At 41.5% G+C, this 20789-nt stretch overlaps 1 protein-coding gene across 1 annotated transcript; it reads right to left on the bottom strand.

Annotated features, from left to right (window-relative positions):
• Window positions 1-51: 51 nt before the first annotated feature.
• Copb2 (coat protein complex I subunit beta 2) lies at window positions 52-20294 on the bottom strand. Its single transcript, XM_034483731.2, has 22 exons — window positions 20165-20294; window positions 18010-18147; window positions 15924-16010; window positions 15471-15597; window positions 14528-14676; window positions 12582-12728; window positions 12056-12155; window positions 11280-11422; window positions 10814-11013; window positions 9229-9339; window positions 8148-8236; window positions 7954-8060; window positions 7037-7180; window positions 6029-6159; window positions 5573-5780; window positions 3341-3451; window positions 2288-2502; window positions 1295-1387; window positions 1025-1205; window positions 808-876; window positions 586-654; window positions 52-394 (listed from the first exon to the last, which is right to left on the bottom strand). The coding sequence occupies exons 1-22, from the start codon at window positions 20165-20167 to the stop codon at window positions 299-301; spliced, it is 2718 nt and encodes a 905-aa protein (XP_034339622.1). The 5' UTR covers window positions 20168-20294; the 3' UTR covers window positions 52-298.
• Window positions 20295-20789: the final 495 nt, after the last annotated feature.

Genomic DNA, 20789 nt, shown 5'->3' with positions numbered 1-20789 from the left:
CTCAGCCATCTAAAACTCAATGTCCATTTTCATTAGGAAGGAAACTCAGAGTTTTTCATTAATTCAAAAGATTTTATGAGGAGTGGTCTAATGACAATATGAAAACAGAAAGTGAATGTTTCAGTTAACAAGGAGAACATAGTAACTTATAAACACTGCCCATCAACTCCTCTGAAGATGAAGTGGCTATGTTCCCCCTTGTTTACATATGCAAATCAAGAGTTTCCACAGTTCTGGTCAGGATGGTGATTGATTTGTATATGCCATAATAATCTCTTACTGGAGTAAATGGCAAACTTTAGTCATCCAGAATGTCTTCATCCAGATTAATGTCTGTTGTATCAATATCCTCTAATTCCAAGTTATCCAAATCCACTTCTAGTTCTAGTAAACTCTGCAGGGAAGGAAGAGGGAGAGAGTACGTGTTACACAGTACTGTTACCTGGTTCACATCCAAAGCCAGAACCAAATTTCCTCACTACTGAAAGAGCAGCAGCATCCTGCTTTGAACTAGGATGCCAAAGGCATCTAAACCTCAGAGACCTGCTCCTGACATGGACGTGGGGTAGAGAATGGCTGACCCACCTTTTCTTCTTTGTGGGTCGTTTGGGAGGCCATGATAACTGGGCTAGAAGCAGGTTTCCCATCAGGTCCCTAAACAATAAGAGGTAAATATGAAGCCAAAGGAATTGGCCCAGCGATGTAAATATTTCCCATGCAGAGGAAGCAGAGGATAGGGAAGTAGCAGGTAGTGCTTTAATCAACAATGTCTGTCAGTCATGTGGTCACATGTAGTTCTCTACAGACCTGCTGAGCTGCGGGTCTTGAGGGCTGAAAGCCTTTCGCCTCTTCCATAACATTTCTCTCTTCATTTGGCTATCAGAATAAAACAACAATAAAATGAAATATTCTGAAATCAAAATTATGCCCAAATCCCAGACATTAATTAGCTCTTAATAATGTATGCAGCACATATTAAACCTGGATTTGTGAGTGTGTGTCAGCCTGGCACTCTGCCACTCACCGTGACAAGAGGGTACTGCTTGGCTGGCCACAAATCCGCATGTGTCTCCTTCACCCATTCTTCAACAACAAAGGCTTCTTTTAATCCAGGGAATAGGTTTTCATACTCTGTGGGGTCAGCAAGGGATTCTGCTGCTTTCTGGTTGACTTTTGAAAGATTCTCCCTCCACAGCTTCACTACCCTAATAAGTAGAGACATCACAGAACCAAACAGATGAAGAATGTGGGCCCTGTTTTAGTTGAAACGTTTCTCTCTAAACTAAGTTCATACCTTGAGACCTGACTGGGTAAGTAAGTTCGGGCTAGGAAGGCAGCTTCTGGGAGTCTTCCTGTTCTGATCAAGAGCTCCAGGCAAGCATCAAGCCTACAGAGTAAAGTAGAGATACTGTTAGATAAATAAACAGTAATAGCAGATAAAGCTCAAAGTGTGAACCTGTTGCAGAGGCAAAATCCTCCAGTGCCCCTGCCCCTTGCACATTCACTTCTGCTGCTAAGCCTTCTGTCTTAATATTGAACAAAACCAGTGGACTTCATGGGTGCGAGGCACAACAGTGTTCCTGACTGCTTTCAGCTTATTTGAATAACTCTGAGTTCTATGACAAGTCTGGAAGTGTAGCTCAGTAATGAACACTTGTCTAGTGTGCACAAATCCCTGGAGTTTGGTTCTTTAGCATTATCTCAATAAAAACGTTTGATGGTGAGGTCTAGGATTTGGCATGTAGAGCAAGACTGCTGATCTTTTTGTTTATTTCCAAAAGGCAAACTGATGTCCATGGGACTTAGCTCATAGCAACTCTGCTGGACTTCAAAATTCATGATGTTTTCAGAGTTGAGCTCAAATAGTAAATAGCATTTTCATCCTCCTATCGTTGCATGTAACAGGTCAGACCTGCCTGGTGTAGACGATCCTCTGCCTGCCATTAGGTACCAATTGGGGAGAACAACAGCCTCCTATCATTCAGTAAAATGGTCTAGGAGTAAGTAACTGGTGGGTTCTGACTCTGAACCACACATTTAATAAACAGCTCAAGCATAAAGATACAGATCAAAAGTTACCAGAGCATTCCTTGCTGAAGGCTAGTGCCACCAAGGCAGGTAGCACTGTTCTCTGGCTGCCCCCACTATTCCACAGCAGTCAGCCATCACTAACTGTCCCCAGGATTTGTGTACTACATTCCTCTCAAGCACCATCCTCACAGTCAGTCAGTGGAGAAATACTGCTTACAACTCCTTAAAGTTTTGTAGGCTCTGAGATAATACTTACTTGCCCTGTAAAAAATAGCTCATGAATGCCACGTTATTTTTGCCGTCTCTCTCCGCACCTTCTGCCAGCTTGTTCACCATACTAGCATTTCCAGAGGCAGTGGCCAAGAGCAGCAGACCACCGTAATCCTGGGCGTGGTGCAGACACTCCTGGGCTAGGCTGAACTGACATTTACTAATGGCCAGTTCAGCAAGTTGTTTCCACTTCTGTTCCGACTGTAAGAATTTAACATAAAACATCTTTAGAAATAGCATTTCAACATCAACATTATCCTGTTACTTTGAATATCATTGTGATGACAATTAGAAGATATTTATATTAAGACATAAATGTAATTTTTGAGTTGTGCTTGGTAAATTGGCTGTCAGTCAAAGACATGATAAAAATGTGTAATGAGGAAATGAAAATCACATGAACAAAAGTAATTCAAATGATACTTGAATAATTAACTCATTTTCATTTTTTACTTACACAGTGAAACTGAATCTAAAACCATGTAAATGGAATTAAAGTGTCATTAGACTACAATTATTTTAACAAGTAAATTAGTAACACTTTTTTAGGAAGAGTAGAAAATTACATCCTTAAATATTTAATGAATATGGTCATTTGTAGCTTCTCAGAAATCAAATAAAATGCACATTTAAATGATCTTGACAGCTAATTTTTTTGTACAGTCTGAAATTAATTTATGTATGAATGCTGTACTTAACCCATAATTTCCAGTACGTATATATACAAAGATCTACAAAATGCCAGAACTCTTGTTTAAAATCAGTGTCTCTCACTAATAGGGAAATTGTTGCCACCTCTACACTCTTGAGACCCAGACCAGACAGGAAGACTTCTTAAACAGAGTACAGAACTGAGAGTACCCTGAATTTAACCCAGTAAATTTATCCAAAGATTAACACAGTGCACCTTTAAAAAGACCAAAGATGCAAGAGCTTCACTAGTGAGTCACTGGTAATAATGCCTCAGCAAAAGCAACACCCAAGTAAGTACCTACTAACCCTTCCCTGGGTTATGGAAAAGTCTTGGATTAGAATATACCTCTGCTTCCACTGCTAACTGGTAAGCAATTTTCAACTCTCCAAGTTGAAGAGCAAGCTCAAAACGATGTTCAGGATCTGTGGATACTGTAAGTGCTTGCTGCTTGAAGCCCTATACATTTAAAAAGAAAGAAAATATGTGACTTAGACATTCAGAAGAATGTGCATCTACAGTATGCATATAACAAATTATTTATCTCAAAAGACCATACAGTCAGGAAGACCCCACAGCCATCTGCTTCAGTGGAGCAAATGGAACCTAACACGCAAGTAACCAGGTCCCCATTAGCATCCATGAATATGCTAGCAACGATGAAAAATGGGAGCCATTTTTAGCAAATCAAGTTTGCATTCCCATTTCTTCTTCATAATGTCTACTTTGCACACTTTTATACTTAGGACTTTAAGATCATCCTGTAACAAAATATGCTACAGGAATAAATACGTAAATTTAAAAGACTTCTGGGAGAGCTGGGGTGTGGGTCAGAACTAAAGAACTGACGTACTTCATACAGTTTAGGTCCTAATTAAATACAAAATAAAATTTTATTGCATGAGGAAGAGCATATGGCACAGGTAAATTCAGCTGCTGGAAGTGGGCCTTAGGTGTCATCTAGTCCAAAGCTCATCTTATAGAAATTAATGACAGAAATGAGAAGAGAATGGGAAGCCAAAGGTAAACCTTCCAACGTTGTCTCATCTGTAGGTCAGTTAGCCTGTAGCTGGGCTCCAGGCACTGAGGGGCTGCCATTAGTTAGCTTTTATTTGGTCTTAGATCCAGCCTATCGAGTATCCCTTCCTTCTGGTGCTCTATTAGGGCATAGAGCCATAGCACAGGCTTTTAAATCAACTACTGTAGTCACAAAGTTCACTTCTGTAAGACAAAGCCATTGATGGGCAAGTTTTCCAATTCTGGGAATGTGGCAGTCAGAGGAAACTCTGGTGGCTTACTTCTCAGCACACTGAAGGAAAACGCGTAGTGTAGAGTGGTCAGGACAGAGAAGCCAGACAACTTTCAGAGTTCAGTCTAACTATCTTCATGTTGCTGGAAGTGTGCCACTCTGCTTCCCCCATCTACCCACTGCTGCAGTGCAAACACTGGTTCTAAATAATCCAAGTTACTGCTTTTCTTCACTAGCACTGACACAGCAGAAAACCCCAGAGCACACAGCAGATGTTCGGAACTGGTCAGGTAGGGACAGAGCAGAACAGAGGAAGAGGGTGACATGGCCTTGCTTTTGCTGTATTTCCAATCTCTACTAAGATGACACTAAAGGTAATTTTTGTTTTGGGGAGGCATATACTCCTAAGGACATACTACAAAAGGAGAAGAAATATGACTAAACAAAGTTTAAAGAGAACTTTGTTTTAAGATTTATGTTTGTGTACGAAAGCTTGGCATACATGTATGTAAGCACACTGTGTATGTGTCTGATGCCTACAGAAGCCACAAGAGGAAACTAAATTCCTCTGGAACTGGAGTTTCGGACAGTGTAAGCTGGTAAACAGTTCACTGGAACCAAACCTAGGTCCTCTGTAGAAGCTGTGCCCTTCCTGTGATGTCCACACACAGAGTCCCTACTCAGCTTCACCTCACAGGAAATGCCTAAAGCTGAAAAATGCAGAATTCGTGTATTGCTACATCCTTAGGCATGAAAACAGAGTAAATGCTCCTGGAAAATAGGAAAGGGTCAGGAAAGAACCCTGATTTACATTGTAGAACCTACTTTATATGCTATGAATATGTAACTGGAACTAAAAAAAATTACATAAGGCAAAGGCACATTGATAATGATACATTTTATTAAGGGTACTTTACCACATTTTTTTTTTTAAAAAAAGTTAAAATAAGACATAATAGGGGAAAAAAAAGTCCAGCTTAGGGTTTTTTGTTTTTAGAGACATGGTCTTTGTAGCCCTGGCTGGCCTGGAACTCTGGAACTACCTCTGCCTCCCTAGTACTGGAATTAAAGGTGTGCACCACCACACCTAGCTAGAAATACAAGTATCAGTAACTTTAAAGGGGAATGTAAGGAGAAGAGTGGTAAAATCAGCTCCAACACTGACAGAAGACTGAGGCTCTAAGCCTAAAGCAGTAACAGTCCAAGCCGTGTGCTGCCACAGAGACCTGACTTGGTAAGACCGTCAATGTAAGAAGTAAGAGATAACATTCTACAACCTAGATCAACAGTCTGTCAAATACTACTTTTCAAAAGAAAGGGAAATTTCTTACCTGTTTTTCCAAAAAGTGTGCAACTCTGGTCCTCTGTTCTTTGGGGATGGTAGGGAGGACCTTATCCGCCATGCTGAAATCCCTCCGCATGACAGCAGTCTGGTATTCCAGGACTGAAACCAACAGGGAGTAGCTAACAATGTTCAATTCCTTATCCCCCAGATAAAGCCGATTGTCTTTTGGAATATAGCCCAGAAGGTACATTGTCCTGCAAGAGAAAAGAAACCAATGTAGAAGCCTAAATCTACAGTTACACCACACACACACACACACACACACACACACCTCTCTTACTCAAATCCTTACACATTTAACGAATGTGATTTTGGTTACCATCAGAAAATCTACTAAAACTAATGTGGGCCATCACTGTCACACAAATCAACATGACATCTGGTTCATAAAGCACTTTCAAATTTAGGCTGCTTAAGACAAAAGCAAAATGATATTCAGTACCTGTCCAAGTGAGCAATGGTGACTATCTCTCCTCCCACGTAATAGTTTAATCTGTTCACAGAACTTGTGTAAATGAAGCAGTCACCTACCCACAACCCAGTTTTCACAATTTCCTGAATTTCACCAAGAACCTATAAAAAGAAAACAGACTATTGCCATCTTAGTCAACAGCAGAAACCTGTGAACAAGCAGCTAGAAATGAGAGTGTGGTAAGGAACCAAAGCAAAATCCAACTGGGAACATTTTTCCTAAGAATTTCTATTTCTTTATTTAAAAATAGTCTCCGACAAATATTTACAGCGTGAAATCTCACTGTTGAGTCAAAACATAACTAAAAAGTATCAATCTAAACTGCCCAACACGTGAAACTGGAATGCTAAGTGTCTCCAAGTCCTTAAGACATCTCAACAGTAGATGGTTTGTTTTCCCCATTTCAGAGCTCATTTGAATCATTCTAGCTCAACAGTCCTAGAACCAAACACCTTCACGCTTCCTTGGTGAAAGAATGCAAAGCAAGCCTGCAGATTTCCTAAAAGGCAGGGCACATAGTTATTTTAAACATACAGTGGTTGTTTGAACAGGTATGGCCCCCATAAACTCAGTGTTGGCCCACGGGAGTGGCACTATGAGGTATGCCTTGTTAGAGAAAGTGTGTCACTGGAGGTGGGGCTTGGATCAAGATGTAGATCTCTCGGCTCCTCCAAGTGCCATGTCTGCCTGTAAGATGCAATGCTTCCCATCATGTAATGGACAGAACCTCTGAAACTGTAAGCCAGCCCCAATAAATGTTCTTTGTAAGAGTGGCCTTGGTCATGGTCTCTTCACTGCAATGAAACTCTAACTAAGATACATTCTTTCAAATTCTGTTTTTGCCAAAATTTTACGTTATCAGAACTTAAGAGTCACCCTACCAAAACCTAATTTACACAGAAATGTTAAAATCAATTTAGTCTGTTTTATGAATATAAAACACTAAAAACAAAGCCTAAGCCGGACTCAGATACTTACCTCAAAGGCGTCTTCAATGCCATCTTCAGTAACTCCCTCGTGTGTTTCCTGTGCAGCCAACACTTTTTCTGACAGATATTTAAGGATAAAAAATGACTCCTCAGTGGCGATACAGACCAGCTCTCCAGAGTCAGACCAGAAGATCTGCAACATAACAGACAGGTAATTGACCGCCTTTCTGAGCAGCCACCCGAAACTGAATTTACTTTGTTCACTACAGGATCAGTCTTACAGCAAGGTAGTCACTGTGCACTTAGTATTTGGTGCACTGTACTACATGCATTTGGGAAAGCGGACAGCATAGCAGTGTTGTGGAGCACCAACGGGAAACAGGGTGCTTGCTGTCTTTCAGGAGGGGTGGGCTACTCTCTAAAACAGTGTTTCTTACTCCTTATTTCCTTTCTCCACACACATATGTGCACTTACACATAAAGAAAAATAGTAATACCACAAGCCAGTACCTTTGGTGGGTCATGGCCTCAGTCTCTCTAGTCTCTCAGGACCATAACGAGGTGAGATGCTTTCTAATGGAAACATCCCAACAGTGAAAGCTATCAAACCAACCAGCAGCTCTAAGTTTGCTACTACAGTTCTCCTGACCATCATCACATGAATTATGAAAAGGCTTTTCCACATCAATAATTTCCCAATTTCTGTCTTCAATGTGTTTACTTTATTAAAGACATTTAAAATATGAGTTTTGGAATTTATATTTGTATTCTATACTTGTACAAATAGTCAACGATTACTGTCTGATTCTGATGCATAAAGGATATCTTGAGCACCTCTGAGGTACACAGCACGGTGTCCAGCACAATGGGCCCAGTATAGCAGTGTGCAAAGAGCTATTCCTGACATGAGGGACTCAGACATTTCAAAGATAAACCCCCCAAAGCAACCATAGAGGAGAAACTCACGTGCTTGGGCTGAATTTCAATTCTGCGGATGAGTTCAGTATTCTCCCAGTCATAGAAGGCTAAGCCATTTACAGACCTGACTCCCAGCAAGAAGCCCCCATAGATACCTTAAAAGGGACACAGGATGAGTCCACTTGAATGTTCTGAGACATTATAAAAATTCTCAAAATGTATCATAAATAAACAGCACTTACTTTCAGCTCCAAAATCGGGTTTAAATGATTTTTTTTCCTTAAAGTTCTTAAATATCTTTACAACACTGTTGCTTTCTCTTATTGCATACCTGAGGAACAGAGGAAACAGCATATTAAACAGTAAGCCATAATTCCAATAAATGTTAGAAATATCTTCAAATACTCTGATAAAATATTAATTATTAAAAAATAAAAATACATCTACATTTAAAATTCACTTAATTTTGTCCCAAGATAAAGTGAAAACATTGCAATTAGGCAAATAATGAATGGGTTTCATGCTATATGTTATGCAAATTATGAAAGCTTAGAAATCATTGTAGAAACTAGAAATGGCACTGATATCCCAAAGGTGAATGCTTAAATGGTGGTACATCTGTTCAGTGGAATACTACTCTGCACACAAAACAACTCCTTATTGATACAGGTAAGAACACATGATCTCAGAAGCCAGATCCAAGAATGCATGCTTGTAGTATTCCATTCATGTAAAACTACCAAGAAGTCTGAAGAAAGTCTGACCTATAGAGTAACAAAAAGATCAGTATTTGCCTGGGCCCGGGAGTGAGCTGATTCGGGTAGGGATAATCTGACTGTGTTGGTGGCTATGAACTGTAGACATGTAAAGAATGAATGTGACTTCTGCTTTTAATGAGAGCATTTTATGAATATTCTGAATGCAGACTCAAATAGGTCAGGAATGAGCAGTAGAGGACATGCAGAAACTGAGTTTCTAAAAAGATGCATTAAAATTCTTATCAAAGTGACCCGGCATAAACAGCACCTCCCAAGTAGTTTATAAAGGGCAACAGCCCCTCAGAGGCCACGTCTGGGAGGGCTTCCTAAGGCCCCAAACCCAAGCATCAAGTCATGTCACAGTCTCCATCAAGGATATCGGTCTTGAATCCCCCGTTGAATGGATTTATTACATCCACCTGAGCAAGGCAGCATGGTCACTCAGACAAAGGCGGTTTATACTGGCAGTTATGGTGAACTTTTCTTTTACCATGGAAAAGCATCAGCCGCATTGGCATGAACACCCTATTTGCAATCAGGACAAACTGGACATCATGCATCTTACTCTGAAGAATCGTGGGCCCATGCAAACTCCTGGGCAGACCCAAAGCTCTTGTTCCTCAGCGCCATAGCTGTGTAGATGATATACTCTCCATCACCACACACCACAACAAACCTAGAAACGAGGAAAGTCAGGGACAATGAAATAGGTGTCAGCAAATAGTAATCCAGATTTATGATAAAATAATTCACTAACAAATGCTATGTTAGTCAATTATTATAATTTAAAATGTTAGTGCTCTACACTTCTTTGAATATGCTATAAATAAATATTCCAAGAAACAAAACCAATTATCAGTATGGGGTTACTGACAAAAACATTATTGCAGTGGCCTTCTCTCCTGTCTCAGAGCCTGGGGAAGAGGAGCAAGCACAGCTGGAGATGCAGGCGACTCCAACCATGCAGTAATGCTTGCTGAGCACCGAGATGCTCACACTAGGCTCACAGCATCAGACCACAAGAAGGCACTGCCTTGCAGCACACTTGCCTGTGAACCAATGCTCATCATTAAATGAAGAAAAAAAAAAAAAAAACAAACTCTATTCAACTGATAGTTATTAAAATGAACAGGATCTTAATATTTAAGTAATGAATGAAAATAGAATGTTATATAGCCAAAAACTTTTCCCGGGTAGACAAAATACCTCTCTTCAAATTCCATTTAGAACATGATAATGTCTGTTATTGGAGGACACTCACAGGTAAAATTAAAACCTTACAGAAAAGATATCTGAAGGTATTACATACACACATACACACACACACACACACACACACACACACACACACACTGCCTTAAACTTCCATAAGATACTTAAAAATGATTACAAATATCAAGATTGAGTCTTAATACCATCCTTTGTCATTTATGACAGTGACTATAACTTAGGACATCCAAATTCACTGTAAAATGATTTTTAAAGCTCTAGAGCAGTGGCTCTTAACCTGTAGATGACAACCTCTTTAGGGGATGGAATGACCCTTTCACAGGGGGTATATATAAGATATCCTGTATATCAGATATTTATATTATGACTCATAACAGTCACAAACTTACAGTTGTGAAGCAGCAATGAAATAATGTTGTGGTTGGGGTCAGTACAACATGAGGGACTGTATTAAGGTGTCCCAGCCTTTAGGAAGATTGAGAACCACTGCTCTAGAGGTTTGAGCATCAACTTACTGTTTAGAGAAGTAAATACTTCTCTCACATGATTATTATTTTATAAATCTTAAGGGAAAACAGAGCTGACCATCCAAATTATGAATAAGAAATAGAAAAGTCAGAATCCCAAAGGTTTTCAGAAGACACACTGGAGTTAAGTCTTCCGTAAGAGCAGTAAGCAGTACATAGCACCTCCTTTTAGGAGAGCACCAGGTTCTAGACCTCCAAGAACACAAATCCAGGGTATCTTAAGAACAAGGAAACAATACTGCGTAACTGTGCCACCTGCATGCTAACTCCCTTAACTGAGCTGGCAGCAACTGTGAACTGCCGGCCAGGGGGCACCACCTCCAGGAGGCAGATTGGGGACACGCTGTGCATATGCAAAGTTGCTCTCAGAGAGAGATGTCACTGACAGCTTACCGTCCATTAGGATTGTGCTGAATGGTCTGTGGATATATTTCACAACTGCCCATATCCTTTACTGCCAGTGGCAATCTTTCTCCATCTTTAATTTCAGTGTCGCCCATTGCTTTCAGGTTGGCCTGCTGAACTTCTGAATGCTTGGCCCAGATTATCTTTCCATTGGCATCCATGGACATGGCAGGTTCTTCCCGACCAAGCTGGAACAATGACAAATAGCTCTTAGTGACTAAAAGGAAAACAAAAACCAGAGAACAGACCAACTTTCTTCTGAGTCTCCCTCCCTCCCTCCCTCCCTCCCTCCCTCCCTCCCTCCCTCCCTCCCTCCCTCCCTTCCTTCCCTCCTTCCTTCCACATTAAACTGTCATTGCTTTATCTCTTCTAACAACAGAAGCACTAGTTAAACGAACCTGGTTATTTGAAATGGCTTTGCTGATCTCCATCCATTTAAAGAAAGTACAGTTACCTTAACAATGATGCTGCCTTCATCATAGCCCAGAGCGACATTGTTGGACCCTCTCAGACTGGCCACACACCACACCCTCTCCATTCCGTAATTCAGTGTGCTCTCAAGCCGGTAGGTGCTAGAATGCCAGATGCGCACCGTTCCTAAAAATCAACAATGTGAACATTCCCTTTGGATATGAACATCCAAAATAAACTATTAGGTGAATGAACTACTAGAAGTCTTTCCATTTCAATACAAGTATTTTCTAGCAATTTTATGACATTTAGATCTCTAAATCTTTAGCTGATTTTATAAAGCAACATAAGCATGAAATAAAAAACCTGTAACTAGAAAACTAGAAGCAGGCAATTAATCCTAATTGTAAAATCACAGCAGGGTTTCCTGGGTAGAGTGCTTAGCATGTAGTACATGTGCTCTGTGTGGTTCTTCTTCCCTCTTGCTGTAATTCTATGAGTAGACCAGCATGTTCTTATCTCTTAGTCTACCCAAACCACACATATGCAAAGTGACAGAGCCAGGTCTGTCAAACTCCAATGCACAGGCTTTTTCAGTTCTTCCCTCGAATATCTGCTGTCCTTTTCATTAAATGATAGAGTCAAAGACACTAGAATGGTGATGATGATAAAGCCATTTATTCTTCTGTATTCTAAGTCTAGAATCCTAATCAAGATATGGAAGCTGCTAGAAACCTCCCACTCAGTGCAGGGCCACCACTTGGTTTAAATATCCAGTGAGTCATGTCAAGCACATACATGACACAGATTCTAACTTACCATCTTCTGACCCTGTGATGATGATGGGCAGCTCAGGATGGAAGCTTGCACATGACACATTCTGGGCATGCCCCTCCAGGGTCTGCACACAAGTTTTATTCTGAAATCGAGACATAGAAAGCCAAGTTCCAATGTTGGGAAACTTATGTTAGAAGCAAAGGGGGAGGGGTGTAAGAAAACCTTAGAGACACAAAACATGGCAGTGAAGGCAATAATTCACTGTTATGCCTGTTTCACTCAGATGCAGAAGTCTGGTAACAAGGACACTCAGAGATGTGTGGTTTAATATGACAATGTTAAAATACTTTTAAACAAACAATAAGCATGCTGGCATTTTACTTTTAAAATCTTAAAATGCATTTGCATTCTTTTTTATAAAGGAGAAAATTCTAGGACCACAATTTGGTGCAAATACTGGGGCCTTAACCTATGACTCTGTGAAGAGTTCCATCTAAGCCTTGAGGTGCTATAGGAAGCAGTAAAGACCAAGTCTAGCATACAGCAAGGAAGGTTATAGAAACTGTACCTGATAATCCCATATTTTAACGAGCCTGTCATCTGCACCTGAAATGAGGTATGGCTTGTCACCACCACTGTAGTAATCAATGCAATTCACGCCTTTTTCATGTCCCTCCAGAGTGAAGTTTGGTGATGAAGAGCCCAGTTGCCACACCTTCAGAGAACAGCAGCATTTGCCAGTCAGCACTTTCAGAGGCAGTTCCACCCACTTTTAACCTAAGACATCAAATACCACAGCCCAAGACACAGTGTGTTCAAGGATATTTGCTGCTGGTCTCATGTAAATCTTCAGGAAGCAGAATCACTGCTCTCTGAAGATGCCAATTCCTAGGCTTTTCCATGGAGATTATATATAGTTCAGTTGGTGACCTGGTTATATTTTTCTCAACTTGACATAAGTAGTTATCTGGGAAGAGGGGATTCAGTTGAGAAAATGCTTCCATCAGACTGGCCTGTAGGCGACTCTTTGGAGGCATGATGGTACCACCCCTGGGCAGGTGAACCCGGATGGTATAAGAAAGCAGGCTGAGCAACTCAGGAAGAGCAAGCCAATACATGGTGTTCTTTCATAGCGCTGCTTCCATTTTGCCTCCAGGTTCCTGCCATGAGTTCCTACCCTGACTTCCTTGGATGATGGACTACTATAAGCTGTAAGATGAAATAAAACCCTTTCTTTGCCAAATTGCTTTTGGTCAGTGTTTTATCACAGCAACAGAAATCAAACTAAGAAAACCAGTATATGGATGAAGTGCAGGAATCAACAAATTAACACTTTGAAAAACTTGTAAAGTAAGTACTGATTTGATGGGAGGCCAGGGAGAAAGGTACAAGCCCATGTTCCCAATATCTGGGAAACTGAGAAAATTGAGAACGTGAGGCCAGCGTAGGATACACAGTGAATTCTAGGCCACCTTAGCATACACTGTAGACCGTTACTCAAAAAACAGATAAACTTAATTTAGTGAAGAAGTTAAAACTTCTTAGTTCCCATCTATGTCAAAAGCAAGGGCAATTCAACAAAAAATATCAAAGTCAGGTTAAAAACCTGAAGATCTTTAAACACAAATAGCTTATATGAGTTAAATTAGTATTACATATTATATACATGTAAGCAAATGTGTAAGCAAAATGTGATTTGAAATTTATTTTAAGTCAATGTACTGAAAGGATGAAGAAAATATGACTGTACTCAGGGCAACATGCACTCGGGATCCAGTGCCAAAGCACTGTGCTACTCTCCCAGAACATCTTGGGGCTGTACAAGGGGAGACACAACTCCTACCCCAAATATCCAGTATATCATGGAATCATATAAAATGATTTCAAATTACATGAATTATGACTCAATGTGAAGACTGTTAATAGAAACAAAAGCTAAAGTGAATGATATAACATCTGTTTAAAGCCATTAAGCACTAGACTGGAGTTTCTCAGGACTATCTGTGCTAACCCTCAGAGAGCTATGTAGATGCTCAGAGAAAAATAAATCCAAATCAGAGAATGAAAAGCCCTGCAGTCAGAGGGAAGAGCTGATGAAGGCAATGCTCTGTGAAGGCTCACAGCAAGCTAGAGGACAGCGAGTCGGTCAGGTGTACTGGTGTCTGTGACATCAGCCCAGTCTAGCCCTAACTATCCTGTATTCCACTCTTAGACATCTGTAGTTTATTCTCCAAGAGGAAAATAACAAAACAGATTCTGAAGAAAGGCAGTCCACAGACAGGAAAACAGAGGCAGAAAGGAGGAACGGGAGCATAAAGAACACACACACACACACACACACACACACACACACACACACACACACACACACACGGACCTAGAAATCATGGCAATGCTTCTTATTGCAGATCCTAGAGTGGAACCCAATGTTATACCATGTTGCTCTGCCCGGCAGAGGAGCACAGGAGTAGCTTTCGGGGCAGCCAAAGTGAAGCACCAACAGTGGACACCTACCTTGATGGTCCTGTCAAGAGACGCACTGGCAAACTGATTGTTATCTTTGGGGTTTATCACAATCTGCATAACGTAATGGGTGTGTCCTTCAAACACTTGTGAACAAGACCATTTCTTATCCCAGTCCCAGAGCTTAATAAGCATGTCATCTATACCAAAAGAAAGCTGAGTCAGTTGTGGTTTGTTTTCATTTCTGTAGTAAGACAGCCTTGCTGTCCTTTAAGGCAACAAATGTAGCACAGCTCACACATTCCATTATCTGTGCCGTACAACAATACTAGGAAAGACTTCCAAGTCCTGAGTTGCCCTGAGCATTCCTAACTAGAACAGTGGGGACCAAGTGCATATGGACTGCTATTAAAGACATACAAAAACCATGGGAAAACTTTTTACATTTAATTTTAAAAGAACTGTGGTTACCGTCTAAGTCTGGCTGAAAATGCTCACTGTGGAAAGAGGCAGCATTTGCCTGATGAGATAAACTGCTTTTACAAAAGTTCTCACTTGTTAAATTTAAAAATATTTCAAAGACCACTACCAACACAGGGATAGCAGGTAATCACCCTCCTGCAGATGACTGCTCTACACTATTTCCAGGGAGCTAGCTAGCTAGCTAGTCTGAATTTGCAGATAAACCAATGGGGCCTATGTCAATCTTCCAACAGCTTCCTCATCCGCATACTAATGAGCTTTCTGCTCCCCAGATATTGATGCATCTAGACCTTCCAATTTTCCAGCAGGAATCGGAGCAATTGCAATATAATCCTATTAAAATACTAAAATGCACAGGTGGGCAGCATCAGCACACAGAAGAGTAATGGATTTAAGTCCTTTAAAGGTTGCTTGGAGTGAGAGCTCCTTGTAGCAGCAGTTAAAGTACAACACGTCTCATGGAAAGCAAATCCTCACTCAGTGCACACGACTGAAGCAGGCTGTCTCTTACCACTGCTTGTGAGAATGAACGGCTGGGTGGGATGAACGGCAATACAACGAATGTAATCCGAGTGTGCTTCAAACATATGCACCCTCTCCAGGGTGTTGTAATTGAACACTCTGATCTGCATATCATCCTAGAAATAGAGATTTTAAAACATCACTATTATGAGAGAAACTATATAAACAACTGTATTATAGGCTCAAGGCATAACCTCCACCCTTCAAAACACTACATTTAATTAACTTAATGATCCAATCTAAAAAAAATCTCTATCAAGGCTGAAAAAAAAGGTTCTGAATTGCAGACAAAATATTAAATATAGACTCATTTGGTAAATAAATATGAATAATTAATTTGAAAAAAAAATAACTTAATGAACCAGTTATTACAACTCTGAAACTGGTATTTATAACCAATGGCCAATCAGAAGGCAGGGTCTGATACTCAGCAGCTACTTACTGCTCCTGTCACCACCCAGTTCTTCCTTGCAACAAACTTTGCAGCTCGAACAGGAAGATCACATACTTCAAACGTCTTCACCAGTGTCTTGAAATATTAACAAGAATAAACACATTAAGTTATGAGGAAGTAACTGAAGTCTTATTCAGCTGTGATTAAAACATCAGACTGTAAACTAGTTTTAGTTAAAAATGTTAAACAAATGTATGGCAGCTCAGCATTAAAGTGTGTGGGGAGGAGGGGAGAACAACCAACTTTTCTTTAGTCGATTTGAAAATCAGAAACTTACAAGGCAAAGCAGATGTCACAGAACGGATGGCACTCTAGACCCTTTGTCCTGGCCTGCCTCTCCTTTTCAGCATGGCCTTTCGTTCCTGTCTGGAAACCTACCCAGGGAAGCTTTACTCCCTTCTTGCACCACTGCCAAGCACTAAGCAGGACTCCATGCTCAGTCTTCCCCACACCGCCCTCCAAGAGCAGGACTCCCCACCACTGTACAGCCCACACCTACAACAGTTTGTGATTCAGCTGCTGTGTACTTCACTCCACTAGCTGTGAGTGAATTATTTCTTAACTTAGTTTCCTTCTGAAAAGAAAACTGAGTCCATAAACCAGGCGTAGTGACTGGCACATGCCTGTAATTCCAGCACCTAGAGGCAGAGGCAGACAGATCACTGTGAGTTCAAGGCCAGTCCGATCTACATAGTGAGTTTTATGATAGCTAGGGCTGTATAGTGAGACTCTGTCTCAAACAAAACAAAAAAACAAAAAACAAAGAAAAAAAAAAACCCATAGATATGACTCAAACAACAATTTTTTTGTACTTCTTAGCAATACATTTTCAGAAAAACTGCTGAGAGTTTGTGTTTGGTTGTTGTAGTAAGCATAAAAACTAAGAGGTTAAGATGTTCCTTGGATGCACAGAGTGGATCATCTTCATGAATTAAAGGCAGAGACCTAGGAAAACCAGAGATGAATAGATCTCTTTGCTGTTCCTTTTTAAATGTCTGTTCTTTAAAATTCTGAAAATTAAGCTATCATTTTTAATGTCCCTTTTTGTAACAAGAAAGCAATAATGTAGTACCTCAGGAATTGAACACAATCTTACTGGCTCATTGGAAAACCAACAGACTAGCTTACAGGAACTGCTGAGGCCACCTGGCTTCCCCGGTTAAGACAAAGCTGAGTGCCACACAGATACACGGCTGCTACCAGGTGACTGTGGCATGGACAGAGCAAGCTGAGCATACAGTCTCTAAGACGGCAGGAAAATGTACAAAGTCTTTTGAGTCATCAACAAATCCAAGGCTATGTGCAGCAGTAAAAGAGGCCAGCTGCAGAACCTCCATGACTGAGTACCACGTCAGGTGCTTGGCGGGACAAATGGCAAGAAAAGACAACTCACACTCCACGAACTAAACAAAGGAGCAGAAAAGCTGCATTCTCAGTCCACAGAAGGGCTACATCTGAGGTAAGAAAGCAACAGCTAACTCTGAGATGGTTCTTTGTGAGTGAGAAACAACTGCCTAACATTTGATTCCACGCTCTTTCTTCTTGCAAAGGTTACAACAGTTATCATCCATTCAGAGTAATAAATCAAGGCTCAGTGTGGTTAAGACTTGCCAGTAAATTAGCAGCAGGGGAGCTTTAAATAATAAAACACTATTACTGTTTTAAAACATTGACCTGCTACCTCCAGGAGAGTCCAATACTTCCTTATCTGAAATGTAAGAACATCTGATTTACCCACTGCAGAGCAGCCATGTGAGAGTGCTGTTCCACTTTCGGTACACATGAATGGCAGTAACTCTCTGCCATTGGTGACAGAGGGGGGAAACAGGCAGAACAGAAGCCGGTGCTAATACTACCTACATGGATGTTGCTGTATTTAAATATCACATATAAAATGCCCAGAACTTCTTCCACAGGCAACACCCATACAAACCTAGCTCCTGAAAATAAAACACTTCTTCCTACTTTGAGAAGCAGCACACTTACAGCTGCTTGGACTCTGGTGGTTCTTTTCATTATTATTGCTGGTATTTTATAGCTTTTATTGCTAATGAAGTCCTTTTAAAAATCTTACCTGAGTTTCATGATTCCAAACACACACACTGCCATTGTAAAGACTAGCCAACATCCATGGCTCTGTCGGATGCAAATCCACACTCTTCACTCGATCAGACCTAGCAGTTAGCTTTCTCTTGATATCAAGTCGAAGAGGCTAAGGGAAAAGACAAGTGATGACTAAAATTAAATTCTTAAGCCAAATAAAATATGCTTGAAACAGTGTGTTAAGAGGCTTATGAAAAAAATTCTGTTTTAACTTTCCTAAATTGTGAATAGTTTCAAGTCTAAAGCACCTATGTTAATCACGTTAACAAAAATGGGGTATGTTTTTATGTTTGTATTTACAGATGTGGTTTTTCAATTTTACTTATCCCAACCTCTTTCTTTACACCACTAAAATTCATGAGGGTTTCAAGTGATAATGTTTTATATTTATGTCAATTTTTTCAATTTGATGTTTTAGAAGACTATTATATCTGGCTTTGTCTGCAGTATGTTGTGGTCTACCGTTTTGGTTGAGATGGAACAAAGCCACCATCATCTGGCCTCAAACACATACAGTTAGAATACAGAGTATATAGGCCATTTTTGGAGACTGGGTTGCTCTGCTTTGACGCTGCCTGAGAAATGGGGCTCTTTAGAGCTCCTGGAGTCACACTTACCATCTTAGTCATTATTTTTAAAGATATCCTACCAGGTCTTAGATGATTAAACTACTCACACTGCACCCTCAACTCCAGACTCCATTTAAATGTCACTGCCACCATTACGACCTCTCCGATTGGCCTAGCCAGAGGAGTCTTCCCCGTTTACGGTACATCCACCTACACAGCTCTTCCCGCTTGTGGAGTGGATTATTTCTGAAGGGCAGGTCCAGTGCTTATCCAGGTCCTTCTCTCCACACCACATTTACCCGGGAACGGGAGGAACAGGTACCTCCCCAGTCTTACCACATTCAAGCCTCAGTTGCAGCACTCAAGTCAGACACCTGGTAGTAAGTTTAACTAATCCCCCCAAGTTTGACTTGTATAAACAGGGATAATAATAATAATATCTCTCTTAGCATTCCGAGATTTAAAGTCAAAATTCAGTAAGAGCAGAGCAAGGCTTATAGTAACCACTCATAATTACTCATAATTATCTACAGGCTGCTGTGATAATCAGCTGGTAAATGTTTAGCAAAATGCAGGACAGTGAATACTCCTATGGTGAGCAAATAAATTCATGTTTTGTACTTTTTTTACTGGAAACTTAAAATACAGTAATCCTTTGGTGTCTGCACATGGTTCCTGTACCTTCCACCAAACCAAAACCCTCAAGTTCAGTTACGTAAGTGCTGATAATCTACCCACGACTCCTGGTCATCTCTAGATAGAACACCAATACGGGGTCAAAGTTGTAAAGACTTGTTGTATACTATCACAAGAAAAAAAAATGTCAGCACATATTCACACAATAGTTTTCCCCAAATGTCTTCCACCGAAAGCTGGTTCAATCTGTGGGTATGGAGCTCACAAACATTGAGGAATGAAAGCAAGATTTCACTATTAAAAATATGTCTCAAAATGAAATTAGGCAGATCTAAGGGCCTTTCTCAAAAATGTCATCCTCTGTGAGCACAGAGGCCCAATTAACAACAGCTAGAAAACGATGAACTGGGCTGCCAATGCATTTGAAATTCCACCTCCATTTCCAAATGAAATTCCATATACATTTAACTTTGTTTCCCGCCCCCCACCCCCGGCTTAAGTCTGCAATTTGATGTCTGCACACTGCCAAACACCGTGCGCAACCTGGATGCTGGATTAGCAATCACCACCTCAATGACAGAATGAAGTGACTTTGTCAAAGTTGCCTTTGGCATCCGATTCCTGCCTCTAGCATTTACTTGCACTACTGGACCCAGTGCAGACTGCAAGTGCACTGACAGGCGCCCTGACTACCAGGAGAGTCGGGGGCAACTCACTGCGGGCACCCAATTACACTACAGCGTAACCACGGCAGCCTCCCGGTCTGGCCTTCTTCCTCCCGGGACTCCAACAGGACAGGAGGACCCCGCCAGGCCGCAGCAGCAGCGCAGACCGCTTCTAACTACAGCTCCTAGCCCGGAAGCCCCGGGAACCCGCCGCAGTCGGTGAGCTATGCTCTCTGTCCCATGAGGCCCGACCTACCATGGCTCCGACTGTCCGAGCCCCAGCCTCTCACAGGCTCCGGGCGACACTAATACTCAGGAACCCACCGACCCGTGGACCAGCCGACCCACTGACGTGGAACTTCCGGGAAACGGCTCTCGCGATACTCGGAACCGGGCTCTGCGCCTGCGCAAGCCCTTCATAAGGCGATCTGGGCGTGGTCCCTTCCCAGTTTCCTAGGTAACGCGATCTTCCGCGTCTACTGCTGCTGAGCTGGCTGGTGAGCGTGTATTGCTGTAGTTAGGGTAGGGCGGTGACTAGTGGCTGTAAGGACTGCTCACCTGCGGTTAGTTTCAGAAAGCCAAGATGGAGCGCAGTGCTGGGTTCCTGCAGAACGCTGGCAGCAGCGGACAGGCCCGGAAGCTCTATCCGAAGAGCGTGAGCCTCTGGCGGAGAAAAGAAGGCTCTAAAACAGAGTACTCCAGCGGGCTCCGGAACGGGGCCCAGAGAGGTGTCTGGGTCTCGGATGGTACCGACCGAGGCGGAAAAGATGTGGGCGCCGCTCCCAAGGTCCAAGGAGCCCTGAGACCTTGGTTCTAGGGTATCCTGGAGTCAGTTGAGTGATTGCCCTTCAAAGAGCACCCGCCTGGTCGTTTATGTGGTT

Source organism: Arvicanthis niloticus, chromosome 21 (assembly GCF_011762505.2).
Source record: "Arvicanthis niloticus isolate mArvNil1 chromosome 21, mArvNil1.pat.X, whole genome shotgun sequence".
Taxonomy (NCBI): domain Eukaryota; kingdom Metazoa; phylum Chordata; class Mammalia; order Rodentia; family Muridae; genus Arvicanthis; species Arvicanthis niloticus.
Note: the sequence above shows the minus strand (reverse complement) of the source record. Positions and strands in the feature narration are given on the sequence as shown.

Excerpts from the sequence above, each read along its gene's own strand:
- Copb2 (XM_034483731.2), bottom strand. Across the intron at positions 8,061-8,147 it reads ACCCGATTTTGGAGCTGAAA|GTATCTATGGGGGCTTCTTG; the intron begins GTAAGTGCTGTT and ends GTCCCTTTTAAG. Across the intron at positions 395-585 it reads CGACCCACAAAGAAGAAAAG|AGTTTACTAGAACTAGAAGT; the intron begins GTGGGTCAGCCA and ends CCTTCCCTGCAG.